Source organism: Gopherus evgoodei, chromosome 1 (genome assembly GCF_007399415.2).
Source record: "Gopherus evgoodei ecotype Sinaloan lineage chromosome 1, rGopEvg1_v1.p, whole genome shotgun sequence".
Taxonomy (NCBI): Eukaryota; Metazoa; Chordata; order Testudines; family Testudinidae; genus Gopherus; species Gopherus evgoodei.
This window is the reverse complement of record NC_044322.1, coordinates 65,632,257-65,653,057: the sequence shown is the minus strand read 5'-3', so window position 1 is coordinate 65,653,057 and position 20,801 is coordinate 65,632,257. Positions and strand designations below refer to the sequence as shown.

At 39.8% G+C, this 20,801-nt stretch overlaps 1 protein-coding gene across 1 annotated transcript in view; it reads left to right on the top strand.

The window, feature by feature from the left end:
* The window catches only part of DIAPH3 (diaphanous related formin 3), a 553,931-nt gene that overhangs the window by 356,510 nt on the left and 176,620 nt on the right, over positions 1-20,801 (top strand). The window contains exon 23 of the mRNA XM_030566194.1: positions 4,389-4,513. Within this exon, the coding sequence (XP_030422054.1) occupies positions 4,389-4,513 (125 nt within the window). The remainder of the gene's footprint in view (positions 1-4,388; positions 4,514-20,801) is intronic.

The following is a 20,801-nucleotide window of genomic DNA, read 5'->3' as shown; positions in this document are numbered from 1 at the left end:
TTTAAACACTCAACGAACAAATAATGATGCTTTGCCATTTCAGGGTATAAGACAAAGAGCCTTTTATTATATCTAATCCTGGAGGTTACCATTTACAGCACCGTTTTGTAACTAATAATTTTAAAATATGATAGTGTAAGGAATCACTCTATTTGTAACTGAAAAATCCACTTCACAGAATTTTTTTTCCATCTTCTTATAGAATCAGACCTTTAATATTGAGAAAATGGCGGGTAAGTTAAAAAGTGAACACATTAAATGGCAGTTAAAATGTTAAGACTGTGCTTTATTACAGCAGTCCTGAACTTCTCCAGAATAGCAGAGAAATGTTTCAAATACACTGTGGAAATAACGTTCTCATTTCCCCTTGCCCTGTCCAAATAATTTAGGTGTACATGCTCATCACTTACTGAGAACCAACCATGTGCTAGGTGCTCAACAAATGAAGTGGAAGCCACAGAGCTTTTCTCAAGAGATATATAGTATAAATTAGATAGTACTGTTCAAATATAGAATGTATAAGTTGAAGGATCAAGTGGTGAGTTTGATTTTTTTAAAAGTTGGTGTATACATTCTATAAGTGGTTGGTTATTGTTGAAAGGTACTGAACCGTAAGCAGTGACTTGAGTGAGGAGAGAATTATGACATAATTTGGTGGACAAAAGAGGGAGAGGAGGGAGTTCTACAAGTAGGGAGGAGGAAAGACTCAAATGGGCTATTCACAATGGAATCTTAAGAGGAGCTTTAGGTGACAGAAAGGGAATGGGAGTAAATGACACAGGGAAAGTTGGTTGTGAAGATTTAAAATTCCTTGAAGTTGAAAAAGCATAAACTGAATGTGGAAGGTAAGGGCAAACCACCGCAGGGTTCACAGGAGTGACATTGTAAGAGCTTTGGGAGATTAAGATTTTAGAAACAACATTTGGTATAAGTCAGGGTAGGCAACCTATGGCATGCGTGCCGAAGGCAGCACGTGAGCTGATTTTCACTGGCACTTATACTGCCCGGGCCCTGGCCACCAGTCCGGGCGGGGCTCTGCATTTTAATTTAATTTTAAATGAAGCTGCTTAAACATTTTAAAAACCTTCTTTACTTTACATACAACAATAGTTTAGTTATATATTATAGACTTATGGAAAGACACCTTCTGAAAATATTAAAATGTATTACTGGCACCTGAAACCTTAAATTAGAGTGAATAAATGAAGACTCAGCACACCACTTCTGAAAGGTTGCCGACCCCTGGTTTAGGTAGTGGTAGACTGAGATAAAGAGCAAGAAAGCCAGAAAAGAACACAGTCCCCTTCTTGTCCCTGAGGAAAAAGATTATCCTAGCAGGAAGTGAAAGTGAATTCTGTTTTGGCAGGCTCTTCCCTCTAATGTGTTCAGTGAGTCACTTTTATCCAACCAGCTCTTATCATGTTGCTGCTAATGGACATCTCAGTCCATGTGGGGTGTTTTTTCATATCTTTTTGGGTTCTTTGTCCCCGTCATTGTCTTGGAGCTCTAGACTATCTGTCAGGCAATAGCTGTTTTTTTTTTAATTATTAGTATTAATTCCTTTGTCATTCTAAGATAAGTCTTCTCAATAGTTTTGCAGCTATATTTTACTTCAAATACCTAGTGTGCTCTGTTTTCCTGTACTATGTCAATAATATATTTTGGCATTCTCTGAATTATTCTGTGTGCTATTTTATTTATTTCCAGTATTCATGAGCTAGAAGAGGTGACTGCAGTACCAGGTTGGCAGAATTAATTTCACGTGTCATCAGTGGTCTCTCTTACACTACATGTTGGATTCCATTTTTCTAAAATGTGGTTGTCTAAAAAGAAGCTTGGTTTCTAGGGATCAGTCCAAATATCTTGTTTTGTTTCGGAGAAGGAAGTGATCATATGAGGGAGATTTTCACTCTTTCTTCAGCCCCTTTATGGCACATAAGAGTCATAATGGTGTAACAGGTCCTGAAAACCCATGTAACCCTCTGGGGTACAATTTCCCCTGGCAAAGGAATTGTGGTAGACAAAACATATGACTGCCTCCAGAGGTCACATTTGCAAGCTGCAGCATGAGATGTGTGCCAGAGGCAGGTGGGAAGGGCATGCCCATAGTGCTGCAGAGATTGCAAGCAGTCCTCTACTTAATAGGGAACCCCTGGAAGGACACCCCCTGCTTACCCTCCAGTCTGTATTGTCAGTGGGCTGTCCAGACCCTGGAACAGTCCGGGATTCAAAGGGAGCAAAGGTGGCTTTAGTTCTGGGCTGCATATTCTTTGGTCTTGGATACATAGCACAGAATCTGACCCTATATTTTCACTCCATATAATCCTTTTGTAGGAGAGATGTTTCCATTCACACCTTTCCTCCCTTTCTATTTCCCATCCCCTCACTAAATTCAACAAAGTCCTGAGAAAGATAAGTCATGATATATCAGAATAATTCAAGTTAGCTCCTGCTTGGATTTGTTCGTGGTTTGGGAGGGTCACCTAAATCTGGCCAGAGGAATTTCTCTGCATCATATCAAATATTGCTTTCCTAGGAGATGATTACTTGGATTGGTCTGTTTCACTATGTGTCTATCCCTGAAGGCCTGCATTCTTCTGCTATACATAACTATAACATGGCATTTAACTATGGACTTATTATATTCCTGCTTCTAAAATTTGTGAAGAGACAGAGCTTAATTCATGTGCATGTCAGCATTATTACTGAGGCCTGGTCTGCACTAGGAAATTAGATTGGTATAACTACATTACTCAGGGGTGTGAAAAATCCATACTCCTCTGCAACATGTTTAAACCCTTATGGAAATAGCCCTAGGTTGATGGGAGAGTTCTCCTGTCAACCTAGCTACTGGATCCCAGGGAGGCGGAGTACCTGTGATGACTGGAGAAGCCCTCCCATTGGCATAGGTACTGTCTTCACTGAAGCGCTTTGTGTAGCAGCAGTTTGTGTGTAGATATACACTTAGCAGAGCTGTAGTCTCTCTAACTACCCATATTAATCAGCTTATCTACTGGTGATCATTACTTAGTAGTCACTAAGATGAAGATGTGTGGTGATAATTCATGAGTAAGACTGTGCCACTTTTTATGAAAGCATATGCAACCAGTGAATGTGTCACACATTCTGAACACTTCTGGGTGTTATGAACCGTTCTCAGTCCATTCATCTCTGCTTTCAACTCCATTGTTGAAATGCTGACCTCACTGAGATCAATGGCAAAATTAACATTGACTTCTGTAGGCTCAAAATTTCACCCCAAAAACGGCATAGGTAAAATGTATGTGAAATTCTAAAAAGTATAGTAAGTAATTTTAGGTTTTGTAATTAATATAACAAGCTGATAATGAAAAACTCTACAATGTCAATATTTCCAGACTAATATTAAAGTATATTATTTATAATTATTTTATTATTTTTATGAAGAACATTTTAATGTTGACAGAAGTTTACTTACCTCTTGTGTGTGATGTGATAACCATATCCTTGATTGCACAAATTCATATGAGCCCAGGATATGGTTTACCAAGCTGTCAGGAACTATCCTCATTTCTGTACTGACATTTTTAATTAAATATTCCAAATGTAAACTAGAGTGCCAGACAATTGAAAGGTAATTCACATTTTGTTCCTGATAAAGTAAAACTTACGCATGTTTTCTCTCTCTCTCTCCTCGTTTCATCCCTCTGAACGTTCTCCCAAACACCCTGTTATTCTCTTCTGATTGGCAGGGTACTTTCCCTCAGAATAACAAATGTGTGTTAGTTTACATCATGCTTCAGAACTGAACTGAGAGGGAAACAATGGGTCAGAAATTTGGGTTGTTATTTAAAGGAAATTCTCTTCCAGCTCTTTAATAGCCCTATTTTCTCTATATTTGGGGATTTGAATTCTCTCCTCTCTCCTTGTTTCATATAAATATTAGTAGGGTTTTTTTTCTTCAGAATTGTGAAGCTGAGGCAAGCAACTTTATTGCAGGGAAATGTCTTGAACTTTCTTACTATAATCATTAATCAGAGATTGCTATTTTCACAGTACAGGTAACTGAAAAATAAACTTTTGTTTTTAATGCAAAACCCTGCTTTTGGATTGGCTGACACCCATTAAGAACCAATCAGAAGATACAGCTTTGCATACTGCATGGTTGAGGAAAAAATGCAGTGATTATTTAAAATGGATACAACCAATCACAGTGAGGAAATTGTGTAATTAAGAAAAAAATAAATAGTATACAATGAACTAGTATCCCTGCCCTGTGATTATCTGATACAATTCCATTTCATAATTAGATGTGTGGTATTGGTATAACAAAAATCTTTTACAAATAGGCATTTCTTACTAGTTTTCCTTTTATGAGCTGTTGAGAGAATGAATATATTATATTTTAGTCTCAGCAGAAAACCTGGAGAAGAACCTGAAACAGATGGAAAGGCAGCTTCAACAGCTTGAGAAGGATTTGAAGATCTTTCCCCCTCCTGATGATATCCATGACAAGTTTGTGACAAAGATGTCTATATCCTTTTGACAGCTAAATATCTTAGGAGGGCTTGCCTAATGTTTACTTAACACTTCAAATTTATTTGCATAACCTTTGTCTAGTTTGCAGCATTCACATTTGACTCTCAAAGACTAAGTATACAGAAAAATAAAAAAATTGACCAGTAATGCATACTATGAAAATATTGCCTAATGGCAATGATTCTGAATTTTGTACATGAAAACATGGAAACTTTTTTTTTTACTGAGTGAAAAGGTGAATGTATTACAATAAGAGTATCAAAAATTACTTTTATAAAGAGAGTTCTAAGCCATGTATCATTTCACCTTGAATATAGAACACAGAAATAGGAGAGGGTTGTATATTCCCATTGGGATTCTGTCCACTTTTGAATAGGTGGCCTGCAAAGTTTTTCAAGTTCATTGATAGTCTCAGCTTATGAAACTCATCATCCATGAAGACAGCTTCTGCCTCTTTTTTTTTTTTGACAAAACTCCGTGTTTTCATGTTTTTTATATAAAAGTAATGGCTCTGATTTTTCCTCCTCCCCTTAGGCGAAAGCTTGGCTCTGTTAGTGGATCCATTTCTTCCTACCTGCTGGTGTCCAGGTTCTATTACATATATCTTATCTCTATGGCTACTCTCTTTGCCTCCTTTCCAAGTGCTTTCTTTGCCATAAGGGAGACAGCTGGCAAGAAAGCAGGAGGAGTAAGGAAGAGAAAGAGGAGACTACTTTCAATCACAACAGCAACCCCTTGCAGCCAAAGTACAAAAATTCAGGAGAAGCACCTTTTGCACTCCTAATTTCCTCTTCTGAGTTAGGGGTAAATAATCCTAGTGAAACCTTATGTCTTCCGATCCTCTCCCCCACACTAAGTAGTAGCAAGGAAACAGAACAGAATGTCATTTTTCTTCTTCGAGTGTTTGCTTATGTCGATCCCTTCTAGGTATGTGCGTGCCCACATGCAGTCAGTGGAGATTTTTGCCTTAGCAGTATATATAGGGTCAGCTGTAGTGCCCTCTTGAGTGCCATGCTCATGCATTGATATATTAGGTGCTGCTGACCATATACCCTCTCACTTCCTTCTTACCACCCGTGATCGTTGATCAGAGCATCTTGTCTTGCATCACAAAAGCGTTAGTGATTCTTAGTCAGTTGTTCTGTCTCCTTTGTTGTAAGTTGATAGATTCTTAGTTTGATCTTTAAGTTAAGTGTTAGAGTAGTTGTTTAGGAGTTAGAGTCCTGGCTAGGACTTCGCCTCAGAGAAAGGCATGCCCTGTTCCCCAGGCTTTAAGCCATGTTTATTGTGCAGGCAGCACTGAAGAAAAAGGGGACTTCAGGCAAAAGACCTGTGTTGGGCCACGTGCCCACCCCAGATCTGCTCAGGTGTACCACTGCAGTTGGACCATCTAGTCCAGCCAGGAACGTGCCTCCAACTCCTGGGAGCGGCAGAGGGTCCTAGCCCTTAGTAGGGTCATCTGTGTCTGAAGCGGACCTGGCGGCCAAAGAGCAAGTAGGCTGACCAGCACCGCAGATGCCAAGCCAGGTGATGGACCCAGCCAAGACCCCGGCATCTATGGGCAAGCCACTTATGGGACCGCCCCCTAAAGCGGCAGAACGTTCCTTATCCCCGGACAGCAGGTGCCGGTCCCCATCACCATGGCCTCAAACCCTGGCACCATGACCTCAGTCCCTGATTAGAAGACCCAGGTCCCTGACCCCCGTGTCTCTACTTGCAAAGCATGGGATACCTGAGTTGTGACGTCAATCCTCGTACCCATGGCACCGTCGGGCCTCCCGTCAGAGTTCGCTATGACACAGATCACCATTGCCAAGGCAGTCCCCCACTCCACTCCCAGTGCAGGATTGTTCCTGGTTGTGGCACCGATTGCCGAGGGTCAGTTGACAGACTGAGGCATCTGTGGCGCTGCCCTTGTCACCAGAAGGGCAGTGATTAGAGCCTGAAGTGGAGTTCAGCCCCTCGCCTATAGAAGTTGAATCACCACCAGCCTGCAAGACCAGTGTGACTCCTGCGGCAGCAGTGTGGAGGCAGGGGCAATGGCCCACTCAGTACTGGAACCCATGGGATGTACGTGTTATGCTGGTCCCATACTCGTACCATTCCTCCCAGGCTGCATTGGACAAGTTGCAGACAGCACCTAAGTTGGAGCACAGTGCTGAATCCAATGTAGGGGCAACACAGTGGACCCCGACATCCAAGAATCCGTCCCCAAATGAGCAAGGGGAAGCCGCCCCTTCCCTCTGCTGTGCAGCCATCTTTGTTGTCGCTGGACAAAGTGGTAGCAGGCCCCACCCCTCACCCCCCGACGAATTCAAGGAGCATCAGGCCCTGCTCAGAAGAATGGCTACCAGCCTGAACTTGGAGGTCAAGAAGCTAGCGGAGGAGTCCAACAACCTCTTTAATGTTATATCCTCCTATACCCACAGCTGACCCTATGGACACCGCTAAGGCAAAAATCTCTGCTGACTCTGCATGTTGGCATATCTTGAAGAACAACAGTTATGAAAAGGTAGGTAACCGTTTTTTTGTCACACCATTATGTATAAGTTCATTCAGAGGCTCAAGGGCAAAACAGAAAGCATTGCTAGGCTCCTCTGTTCAGCCATTCACTTTAAACTGATAGTGGATGGGAAGTATTTGTTTCCATCTGAAAAACTCTCATTAGTTGGAAGTTTCTGTTAAAGTGATAAACACTGAAATAGTTAACTGTGTTGACAGTTCTAACATCGTGTTTATGCTTTGGAGTTAACCATGGAGATAAGTGGTGTAGTTTGCACCTTCAAAGAGCTACTATTTCAGTATCTGAAGACTCAAGGGATAACACTGCTTTCATTCCCATTCAGAAGAGTGTCCCTCACAGCGACAAGAGCAAGAATAATTTTAAGTTAGAAGTTAATGTACTGAAATGTTTTGTTAGAGGTGCTGGCTTTATGTAACAAATGGGTTTGGTGTTAGATACTTGTAGTGGATAGGGAATATGTGAAATATACAATGTGGCAAGAGGAAAACAAGCAATCAGAATGTGAGAATTATTGAGGAAACAATTAGGGAAACGGGGGAGGTTTTATATTTGTAAAACCTTTTCCTAGCAAATTTTAGATGGCATAGAATACAAAATAGGATTTTATATGGCTCCCATTATTGTGGTGGCTGAGCTCCTGAGAATAGACAAGCATGTGATGAAGTAGAATCATGCTACTTTTCTTTGGGTGGATTAGTATTGATTATTCTTATCAAGGATTTATTTTAATGTATTTTGATACATTTTTGTTGCATTATGAATATTTGATGTCAGTATATTCAAAAGCATTATCCTAGAGACCACTAATAATTTAGACACCAATGCGATTTTTGCTACTCGGAAAACAATTAAAATACTATATTTTAATAGGAGTGGCATATTCTTTGATTCCCTTAAGTCAGGGGTTGGCAACCTCTGGCATGCAGCTTGCCAGGGTAAGCACTGTGGCTGACCAGGCCAGTTTGTTTACCTGCCATGTCTGCAGGTTCAGCCGATCGTGGATCCCACTTGCCGTGATTCGCTGTTCCAGGCCAATGGAGGCTGCAGGAAGTGGTGCAGGCGAGGGATGTGCTGACTGCGGCTTCCTGCCGCCCCCATTGGCCTGGGACGGCAAACTGCAGCCAATGGGAGCTGCGATCAGCCGAACCTGCCGACGCAGTAGGTAAACAAACTGGCCCGACCCGCCTGAGCCGCAAATCAGAGGTTGCTGATCCCTGCCTTAAGTCATATATATTGTGGGCTGTTTTAATCTTGTTTGACATTAGAATAAGGTTGTTGGTACAGAACATGTCATGATCTTTTTTTCCAATTATTTTCCCATATTAGAATATCCAAATGTGACATTTTAACTGTTGTTTTGATCGTTAAACACTATTAACTGAATTAGTTAGCCTCACCTATTAACTCTCCCTGTAGACAGGCAGTAATTTAGGAACAGTAGACTTGCATATGGTTTCTGGTAATGCCTGTGAGCACACTAATTAAAGAAGCTCACTTTCAGGAAAACAGGAGCCACAATAAATTACTAAAGCAAAGGATACTTGATGTAAAGGTTAGATAATCCTACGCAGCATGATGAAGTTTGGACCTATCTTTACTTTTATTTCTATGGCAGAGGAAGTTGAATGATGCTGATGTCCTGAAAGGTATGCTGCTCATAAAAAGCAGCCAGCAGGTAATCTGAAACAGGAAGGATGGTGCTTTGTTGGAAACAGTTTTTCATCCTGAGTACAATTATGCTCCATGAACAATTCAGCTATTACATCCTGTCGCTAAATATCAAAACCTAGAAGCCTCTAATGAACTGATTAGCATTCTTGTTTCTCTTGCAAGTCGGATATGTGCACAGTTGGTGCACTTTATTATTGACAAAGTCTATAATTATAAATATTCCACTTATATATTGGATTGTGCTAGTTTGCTGCTCATTTTACGTATATTAGTTTAAAAGCAATTACAATAATTTATTAAAATGGTTTGTTTGTTTAATTAGGAATGTCAAAGAAGTCAGACTTAGAATATTAAATCCATTCATGCATATGCTAGGAAAAAGGAAGACTGAGCAAACTATTTTTATATTCAAAATAGAGATTATATGGATTTGTAAAGAAGATTTTAAATAAATACTTGGTTTATTTAATTATTTTAACTAGTTTAAATAATTAAATCCTTCTAATTTTGTATTTGTGGAAGGTTATTAGATTAAGGCTTTGTATTATGAATATATATTTCAGATATTTAATTCATTAACAATAACCTTTAAAATATTAAATTATTGTGTTTGAACTTTTTAATCAATACTATCTCCTAGGTTAGTTTTATAAAAATGCACAATTAGCTATTTAAATGAGCAAATATTTTTAGATCACAGCTTAGTGAACAGCAAGTTGTGGTTTTAAATGGGTATTTATGGGTAAATTTGTGGGTAAGTAGGCAGGTAAATATGCAAGTTAGAACACAGGTATATTATTTCTTGATATGGGACTGTTACATGGTTTGGTATTCGGACGTATAAAATTTTTGTTGCATACTTTAGGAAAGAATGCATATGTGAGGCAGTAAAGTTATGTTGCTTGCTTTGCATGTTTATGCATTTGTCGTGGCATTATCATACATGGATAGATACTAGAGCTGGATGAGTAATGGAAAAAAGCTTGAAAATATTGCTGAATTCATCAGATAAATTCTTTGACAAATTAATTGATAAATCCTGGTAGGTACACCTTTAGAAAGCATAGAGTTTGTATTCATTTTGTGCAACATTATGTAACAAATATGAAAGATTCTATGTCGTGCAATACTGGGAGTTGCAACTGCGTATCCCATAGCTTCCTATGTTTGTTTGGCCTGGTCCACACTACACTGTTAAACCGATTTTAGCAGCGTTAAATCGATTTAACGCTGCACCCGTCCACACTACACTGCTCTTTATATCGATTTAAAGGGCTCTTTAAATCGATTTCTGTATTCCTACAAAACGAGAGGAGTAACACTAAAATCAATATTACTATATCGATTTAGGGTTAGTGTGGATGCAAATCGACGTTATTGGCCTCATTCTTTTACAGTAGCTACCCACAGTGCACCGCTCCAGAAATCGACGCTAGCCTCGGACCACGGACGCACACCACCGAATTAATGTGCCTAGTGTGGACGCGCACAATCGACTTTATAATATCTGTTTTATAAAATCGGTTTAAGCTAATTCGAATTTATCCTGTAGTATAGACGTACCCTTTATCACCTGAACCATGAATGGTTTCATTGGCTTAAGCAGAAAAACCTCGTTACTTAAACTCTCAATTTTAGTATAGGGACAATCTCTCAAACCTGTAGAATTTTGCAAACTGGAATTGTGTGCCCATACTATCCTGTCATTTAATTTACCATGGTTGCACACAAACCAGATATGTAAGTAGATTGTGTACCATTAGTATATACAGGTATGGTTATGATTGACTGGAATAAAATCAGTTTACCCAGAAACTTATGAAGATGTATTCACTATAGTATAGATTTGGATCTTTTTTCACTTTGTGCATGGTAACAGCTCTGGACCATTGGTGTGTGTGTGTGTGAGAGAGAGAGAGAGATGTCGGTATAAACTGATACAGTCTATATAGTGGATAAAAAATGAAGAGGGTTGAGGGAAGGCATTAGATATCAAAAGTGTTGACAGTGCCGGTGAACTGTCAGACAGCGAGAAATACAGTTAGGACACAAATAGACATCTGGATACAAATAGAAATGACAGGATTAAGAGGAAACTAATCTGAAAAAATTCTGGGCTAACACTGAGTGTAGAAATCTACAAGATATGATACTATAAGAAAGATAGGGTATAAAACAAACTTTAATTGCTTACTGATTACCAGTACCATGTTTTGTAGATTTCTTTTAATTTTGATTGCTTAACTAATGAAAAGGACTTGAATGTTAAATTTAGTTTAATAGAATTTTATTAAATACCCTTAACAATCACACCTAATAGTTTAGGATATAAGAAGACACAAATAATATTTGACTATGGTTTGGTCAACATAAACTAGAAAACCGACCAACTCTGGGCAACTAAGGCAACGGGGTGATACCGGAACAGGAAGAATCCAAAGCTAAAGCACAAGACAATTTAGTTAGTTACTTATATGCCAACACACCAAAGTCTCTCTCCCAATAGATCTATAGGCATTAACACTTTTAACCTACTTCCCCACAAATTATATTAGCCCCAGGATCTGACTCACATTCCTAACTATCTAACATAAACTCCTACATTTATGATAGCTGTTGAGACCAAGTGCAATTTCAAGTTTTTTGTACACTTCTGTTTTATGTTTGTATGCACCTAGAGCTTAACAGGCAATATGAAACTCTTAACTACGGTAGGGCTTGTCTATACTACCTGCCGGATCAGTGGACAGAGATCGATCCAGCAGGGGTCTATTATAGATGCAATATATCGACTGCTGAGCACCCTCCCGTTGACTCCAGTACTCCACCAGAACGAAGAATGCAAGCTAAATCCAGTGGCTACAAACTTGGGTGGGAGCTGTTGAAAAAGGCTTGCTTGTTTACTCTGAGAATTCTGCCCTTTCCTAATGACAGGGCACATAGTCCCCCCTATTACTCCCAGCATATATTTGGGGCATCCGTTTCAGAGACTACATGGCAAACTTATGTAATACTCTTTTCTGAGCACATTTGTGTATGGTCAGTAGAAAGGGGGTATGAGCCATGCCTATTTTGTGACCACAAAACACCATGAACCAAATCCACATAACCTCCTCATACTCCTATGTGCACAGTCTGTTCCTGATCTTTCACTACCTGTTTATAATCATAGAACCAGTCAACAAGTCTAGCCCCCCTGTGCCGAGGCAGGATTAAGTAAATCCAGACTATTCTGGACAGGTTTGTTCGACCACTTATTAAAAATCTCCAATGATGGGGATTCAACAACCTCCCATAGTTGCCTATTCCAGTGCTTCGCTACCTTTATAATTAGAAAGGTTTTCCTAATATCTAACCTAAATAACGTTTGAAGACTGTTATAAGCCCACCCCTCCTCAGTCTGCTTTTCTCAAGACTAATCATGCACAGTTTTTTTAACCTTTCCTCATAGATCAGGTTGTCTAAACCTTTTATCATTTTTGTTGCTTTCCTGTGAACTCTCTCCAGTTTATCCATGTCTTTCCTAAAGTATGATGCCCAGAATTGGGCACAGTATTCCCACTGAGGTCTTGCCAGTGCCAAGAAGAGCAGGACAATTATCTCCTGTATCTTACATACAACACTACTGTTAATACACTCCAGAATGATACTCACGTTTTCACAGCTGCATCACATTGTTGACTCATATTCAGTGTGTGAGCCTCTGTTACCCTAGATCCTTTCCAGCAGTACTACCACCTATCCTGTTGATCCGCATTTTGTAATGGTGCATTTGATTTTTTTCCCTGCATTAGTGTAGTACTTTGCACTTGTCTTTATTGAATTTCATCTTATTGAACTCAAATCCATTCTCCAATTTGTCCAGATCATTTTGAATCTAATCTTGTCCTCCAAAGTGCTCGCAAGGTCTCCCAGCTTGGTGTCATATGCAAATTTTATAAGCATAGTCTCCACTCCATTGGCCAAATCATTAATGAATAGTATTTGACCCTAGACTGCTGCCTGTTGGACTCCATTAGATCATTCTAGTTTGACAATGAACCATTAACTATTCTTTGAGTACAGTCTTTCAATCAGTTGTGAACCCACCTTATAGTAATTTCATCTAGACCACATTTTCCTAGTTTGCTTATGAGAATATCATGTGGGACTGAGTCAAAAGCCTTACTGAAATCAAGATATGTCACTTCTACTGGTTCCCTCTATATACTAGGGCAGTAACCCTGTATAAAAAGGAAATCAGGTTTCTCATGATTTGTTCTTGACAAGTCCTTGTTGGCTATTCCTTATAATCTAATGTACCTTATAATGCAATAACTTCCCATTGCCAACCTGAATATTTAATGCATATATACCCTGATTCCTCAGAGGCCCTTTCATTATTGCACTGTGCAGAATACTTTTTTTCTTGATGACTATCACTGTTTGTTTATGAGCCTCGACTAACCTCCTAAACAAATCCATCCTAACGAGTTTTCTCAAAGGTCAAATTAATAAATGCTTCTTCCACCCATAAGCCTTCCAGCACAGTATTCAGAAAAATCTTGCCTTTTCCTTTTAGAAAGATATCACATACATAAACCCCACTACATTTAATATCATAGTTGAGTTTTACAAATGACAGAAGACTGTTGTGAAGATTCAAAGCCTGCCTGTTTAAAAAACAAAAAAACAACTTCCTCTTTCTGTATCCACAGGTTGTGGCATTTCTGCAGACTCATATTTTCACTCCTTGTTCCCTTTACTGTTGCTTTCTGAGCTTTGGCTACCTACTAAATTATGCTTCCAATTTCTACACCTCCCTGACTTAACCAGGACTAGCATATTAGCCTCTTTTGGGGGCTTCTGTCATAAACAGATAGCTAAGGGTTAATGTTCTTTTACCTGTAAAGGGTTAACACAGGGAACCAAACACCTGACCAGAGGACCAATCAGGAAACAAACTTTTTCAAATCTGGGTGGAGGGAAGTTTTGGGTGTGAGTCCTTGTTCTTGATCTGTTCTTTTTTCTCGGCTCTGAGAGTGACCACAGGAATCTCCAGGCTTTCTAATCTTCTGTTTCCAAGTTGTAAGTACAAGGATAGTAAGACAATAGGTTTATATTGGGTTTTTTTGTATTTACATGTGTGTAGTTGCTGGAATGTGTTAAATTGTATTCTTTTTGGATAAGGCTATTTATTCATTTTTTTTCCTTTAAGCAATTGACCCTGTATATTGTCACCTTAATACAGAGACCATTTTATGTCCTTTTTCATTCTTTTTATATAAAGCTTTCTTTTTAAGACCTGTTGGAGTTTTTCTTTAGTGGGGACTCCAGGGAATTGAGTCTGCAGCTCACCAGGGGATTGGTGGGAGGAAGAAGTCAAGGGGAAAAATTTCTGTGTGTTAGATTTACTAAGCCTGACTTTGCATACCCTCTGGGTGAGGGGGGAGAGAGGTTAGATCTCTCGGTGCTTGTGTTTCAAGGACTTGAAGCAGGGAGGGTGGAATCCCTTTGTTTAGATTCACGGAGCTTGCTTCTGTATATCTCTCCAGGAACCCAGGGAGGGAACACCTGGAGGGGAGGAGGGGGAAGGGAACTGGTTTATTCCCCTTTGTTGTGAGACTCAAGGAATCTGAGTCTTGGGGTCCCCCAGGGAAGGTTTTGGGAAGACCACAGTGAGCTAGGCACTGTATAATTCCTGGTTGGTGGCAGCAATTACCAGGTCCAAGCTGGTAACTAAGTTTGGAGGTTTTCATGCTAACACCCATATTTTGGACGGTAAGGTCCAGATCTGGGAAGAAATGTTATGACAGCCTCACAGTCACCTTCAGCACTAATTGGGATGTTAGGTGCAAGTCTACAGTTGCATTGCCCTTTTCTCATTAGTTAACTTGTAAAGATTAGGGTTAGAAACCTGTGCCCACAATGTATAACCATGGCAATTAGAGGACTGAAGTTCATTAATAAATTATTCCTAATTAACAAGCTTTCAACCTCACATGAGGTCAAATACACAGGAAGGCCACACTATGTCCCTTAAGTTAGATTCATCCACAGATATCCACAGTACTCAGCCTGTCTTGGGTATAATTGGTGAACTTGGCTGTACTGTATTGTGGGGGAAGCATTCTCCCTGCTGACTCTAGTGCTGACTGGTTAATCTGGCCAAACTCTTTCTATCATTAGTTAATTCTGCCCTTAGCTAGAAGAGCTAGACACATCACAGTGCCTTGTATCTTAACTTTAAAATACAGCCTCTGCATAGATTCTTGAGGGAGATCTTCCCCTACGAAAACAAACCCTGTATTTAGTACTAGTTGATCCACCTAAACAAAACAAAATTCTGCCTGCTATGCGATTGGTCATTTTGAATGGCTGTGGATTCCAACCCCTTTCCAAGAGAATCTTCTTCACCATGGCTGACAGTCAAGCTCCGTCCCGGTGTGGGACTGGATCCCATCATTAATCAGCTATTTTGGAGACAGATTCCAATGCACGAAGAATTGTCCTGAGGACATCATGTTCTAGTGGCATCATCCTAACTGGTCTGTGTACAAATAAATCAAAATATAAACATAAATTGCTTAGCGCAGCCCTTGGGTACAGGTTAAAAGTTCCTGAACCATAAATATAGAGTTAAAGCAATACTAAGCAGCTGTGTTCTGCATGCAGTGATCAGTCTCCTGCAGTCACTGGCAGCAATCTCAAACTTTATACATATAGAACAGAATTCATAACAAAAAACACACATCTTTATAACCCAAATGTACAGAGACACATTCATTAATACTATTTCTATCTATATTTTACATTGTAGCGGTCATGCTTACTCTCCATATTCTTCTGTCTCTCTGCTTTCTAAGTCTCCTTCTTTTCTGTAAGTGGTACTGCTGTGGCTACTGCTTCTCCTTTGAGGTCTTCTTATTGGCTATTCTTCACTGTTTTACGGTTCTTTCTTCTGATAGCTCCCTATCTTGACCCACTTTTGCCTGCTGACTGAATGATAGGTATTCACTCACAAAAGCTTATGCTCCAATACATCTGTTAGTCTTAAAGGTGCCACAGGACTCTCTGTTGCTGTTGCTTTTTACAGATCCAGACTAACACGGCTACCTTGAAACCACAGTTAGTAGTCCTGCAATTTCACATTTGAGTTTCTTCAGAATTCTTGGGGGAATACCATCTGATCCTGGTGGGTTATTACTGTTTAGTTTACGATTTGTTCCAAAAGCTCCTCTAACGACACCTCGGTCTGGGACTGTTCCTCAGATTTGTCACCTAAGAAAAATGGCTCAGGTTTGGGAATCTCCCTCACATCCTCAGCTGTGCAAACCGATGCAAAGAATTCATTTAGTTTCTCCACAATGGCCATATTGTCCTTGAGTGCTCCTTTGGAATTTTGATTGTCCAGTGGCCCCACTGTTTTTTGTAGCAGTCTTCCTGCTTCTGATGTACTTAAAAAAAAAAAAAAAAAAAAAAAGCTATTACTTTTTTAATCTTTGGCTAGCTGTTCTTCAAATTCTTGTTTGGGTTCCTAATTATATTTGTACACTTCACTTGACAGTTTGTGCTCTATTTTCCTCACTAGGATTTAACTTCCACGTTTTAAAGGATGCCTTTTTGCCTCTCTCTGCTTCTTTTACTTTGTTATTTAGCCACAGTGGCACTTTTTTGATTGTATTATGTTTTTTAATTTGGGATGTGCAGTTAAGTTGAGCTTTTATAATGGTGTCTTTTAAAAAAGTGTCCATGCAGCTTGCAGGGATTTCACTTTTGGCATTGTACCTTTTAATTTCTGTTTAACTCATTTCCTCATTTTTTGTTTAGTCTACTTTTCTGAAATTAAATGCTGCTGTATTGGGCTGCAGTGCTATTTTCCCCACCACAGGAATGTTAAGTTTAATTATATTGTGGTCACTATTACCAAGTGGTCCAGCTATATTCACCTGTTGGACCAGATCCTGCACTCCACTTAGGACTAAATCAAGAATTGACTCTCTTCTTGTTGCATCCGAAGAAGTGAGCTGTAGCTCACGAAAGCTCATGCTGAAATAAATTTGTTAGTCTCTAAGGGTGCCACAAGTACTCCTGTTCTCTCCTCTTGTGTGTTCGAGGACTAGCTGCTCCAAGACAGTCATTTAAGGAGTTAAGAAACTTTACCTCTGCATCCCATCCTGAGGTGATAAAATGTATGGGAACACTAAGTATTTCAAGTCAATTCTTTGGATCTATGTATAAATTCCATTTTTATATTATTAATTTTAATATCAAAAAACATTTTTTCCACTGCTAGTTAGTGCTTTAAATCCAATTAAATGATTTAAATATCTTGTAGCATGAGCGGGTTAAAGACATTTATTGATAATTTATTTCACTGTTTGTAATATTTTTTTGTCAGTGATAAAGAAACAATATCAATTAGTAAACCTAGCACTCCACATATTTTCCCCAGAACTTTTTGTTTTTAAATGAGATGCAAAATAAACTGGTTACTGATGTACTACAGAGACTGTTTTTTCAGTTTCTCCCATGAGACTTTCCATATCAAAATGCATAGCAATATACCACTTCTCAGAGGAAGCTCTGTGCTTGTTCCAGAATGGTTCCTAGTTACTATCACATTCACATTAAATTTAACTAATTCTGTTGTGGAGCACAGTTTGTCAGAAACTCACAACAGAAATTTTTCAGCTATAAAATGTGTTAATAAATAGGCACTTGGAGGCAAAATTCATTAAACTGATGGAAGGAATTTCATGTTAGCCTTCCAGAAGAGAAGTCCATGAATCTTGACTGAAAGCTCACTGACGTTAGCTTTTAGACATATAAGTGCTGTGTTTTCTTTTCACAATAAGCATAGTGAAAAGTTCCTTCTACATGTATTCATGTTCTTCGCTGTTGGATTTATTGAACTTGATTATTCTACTGCTCAGCATGTCTCACTGTTAAGAACACTTGGGCAGCTCTCCTCTCTTTGTGGCTTCATGGAGGTGGATCAGCCTTTTCACACCACATGCTCCCTCCACAACCTCTCTGCTTCCACTTGTTGCCAGGTTCTCTGCCTAGATGCTTACCTTTTCAATTTGAGCTGTTTCTCCCCAGTTTTTGAATAGTGGGGAGCACTATTCTCCCTCTCTTCTGGCTTCCTTCTCCTCCTTGGGTCAATTAACTCCTCAAGGGTTAATCCTCTCTGAGCCTCAACTGCAGCATCTCCTCGCCTTCTTCTCTGTCCCTTGCAGGCATGGCAGAGCATCCAGGAAAGCACAGAGTTAAATTCAAATCACGCTTTGGCTGCTTTCTTAATCTTGGTAGATGGTGAGTTTTGCCCAGCCTGTGTCTAGGAACCACTAGGTTCCAGGGCTGCGGACAAGCAGGTAGGAACTCCTGCCCCACAAGGCAGCCGCAACTCTAATGGGGGAAAGGTGAACCAGGACACCCCCATGAAGAGCAGCGAGAAGTGAAGAGGAACTTGACCACTCAAGTCAGGGTAAGTCCAAGGGGAACACTTGCAAGACACATTGGGGAGGTTTGCAAGGCCACAAATCCTCTTCCTCCCACTGCCACAAAATGGGTCATGAGCACTGTAGGGAAAGAAGCAGGACTTCTAATCATTCCACCTCCTTCCCAAGGTGACCAGGAGGACTTGGACGAGTTTCCCTTTCCCAGAGGGCAAATGGAACCCAGAGGGAGATGATTCTGAGTCAGACCTCTCAATAAAGCTCCAGGCCCTAAGAAAAGGAAGCTGCTAAAGGCCTCGCCAAAGCAGAAGAAGTCTACACACTCAAAGCACACAAAAAAGGTTAAAAAATCAAAAAAGAGAAAAACGCAAAAAATCCGGGAGACATGAGTCCTCTGATTTCTCTGTCTCCCACTCCTCCACTGGGGAAAGTGAACTATCTGATCCTGAATCTGAACAGGATGAGGGGTCAAAATACAGCAATGGTGTGTTTTAGTGGTTGTTTTCAAGGTACATGCAACAAGGTTTATTCCACATTTCAAATCCAACCTGGACAAGTTCCTGAGAGTAAACCCCAGAATACATTTCTTCCCTCAAAATCCTCCCCTGAAACTGCAATACCTCTTCACTGCTCTTTTGAGGAAGTGATTAGGGATGAATGGAACAAGCCTGATAAGGGCAACACACTGAGAAGAGTGAATTCAGATAACATTCAAGAACCAAAGGGCTCTGTTACTGAGATTCTGAAGGTGGATGCCGCTGTAACGTCATTGTCCGGGATATGGTTATATCCTCAGAGTGGGAGTTCTACCTGAAGAAACGCACTGATAGAAAGATGGAGGCCATTCTCAAAAAGAACATTGAAGCCTCCTCTGCCATCCTCCAAGCATCTCTGGCAGGTATCTGCCTTGCAATAGCATCTCTGTCCTGACTGGAATATGTCAAAACTTTTAAATACAGAGATGACCCTGAATTTGGTTTCATTTTAAAGAAACTAACTGTATCATCAGCAGTTGTAGCTGAGTTGGGCTCAATAAGGTTATCACCCTGATCCATGGTTTCCTGCTCAGGAGCCAAGTGCCACCTCTGGCTACGTTCCTGGAAGACAGGTGAACAATGTAAGTGGGTCCTATGTTCAGCCACGTTTGCAGGCTCCCCCCTTTTTGGAGAAAAGCTTGAAAAGACAGTGGCTGATAGTGCAGCAAAATCCAAACAGACTCTCCCTGATCCACTAAATGCCCACAGAAAAGAGTACAGACCAGCATTCAGATGGAGGCACTTTTCATCATCATGGAGATGTCAGCAAAAGGACAACAGATTCTTCAAGGAAAACAATGGACTTGAGATCTGGGGGGATATCTAGTGGGACCTCCCCTCCACACCAAAAATCTACTTTATGACAAAGATTGCATAGGCCCACAACTGAAGCTAATGGGTAGTTTTCCCCCATCTCCTAAAGGAATGGTTTTCATCAGCCACAAAAAAGTCAGAGATAGCAAGCCGGGGATACTCCCTCAAGCTGAGGACTCCACCCCATCCATTCTTCATCCAATCACCCAGTTCCAGTGACACCATATAACACAATCTGGTCCAGAATAAAATATTTCATCTTCTAGATGTCAGCGTAATGGAGAGTGTTCACTCAGAAGAAAGATTTTTCAGCTTCTAGTCCATCTGTTTCACTATGCAACAACATTTCTGATCTCGGAAGGCTCAACATGTGGATGAAGAAAATAAAGTTTTGAATGCAGACCCTGGCTTCTGTGGTATCATCCTTGTTATGAGCGGACTTCTTCAATAGATCTAGCCAATGCATATTGCCATATCCCCATCAGACTATGCCACTGCAGACATCTGAAGTTAGTTTAGGACAGGAAACATTAACAGTACCAAATGCTTCAGTTCGGTTTGCGCTTAGCCCCCAGGGTTTTACAAAGATGTTGGTAATGATAATAGACTCAGGTTGCAGGGAACCCACTCATCCTTTCCTGGATGACATTCCTGGGGCTGGTAGTTGGCTGAATATTGTGATTTTTGGTGTAAGGGACCATCTGTCGCAAAGGCAAGCTTACCACCCAAGCAATGGCAGCCTTTAATAACTGATTTACCTCAATCTACCATAACGTTATTACAAAGAAGGGTCAGAGGAGGGGCTATAACAAAAGCAGATTGGGTTCTGATAAGCTCCAGTTGTGCTCTTTGGGGTTTGTAATGTTTAAGTGCTGAAGTTTGTTTTCAAAGATAATTGTTTCTTACTTTCCTTAGAAAGAGTTACACAAAAATAAAAAACAAAATTACAGCTTTTTTTATGTATATTATTTATATGCTGCATTATGTCTTTCTGAATATCTAACTTTTTTTAAAAGGGTGGGAAATTATAACTATGAATCCTTTCTTGTTTTTTTCTTTTTTTTTTTTATATTGTCATTTAGAAGTTGCAGTAAAACTGAAGGAAGTTGCATTAAAAACATGTTTTGCTTGAATACACTTTGATTACTTTTAGTTTATTTGTCAACATGGCCATAAGTGTTTGAAATATAAAGGTTAACGTATACATTGAAGTCACCAAATGTTCAAATGCTTTATTATTTAAATAGCACATATATAAAAATTATATTAAATAAATTCACAAACTTTGTTTAATGTTAG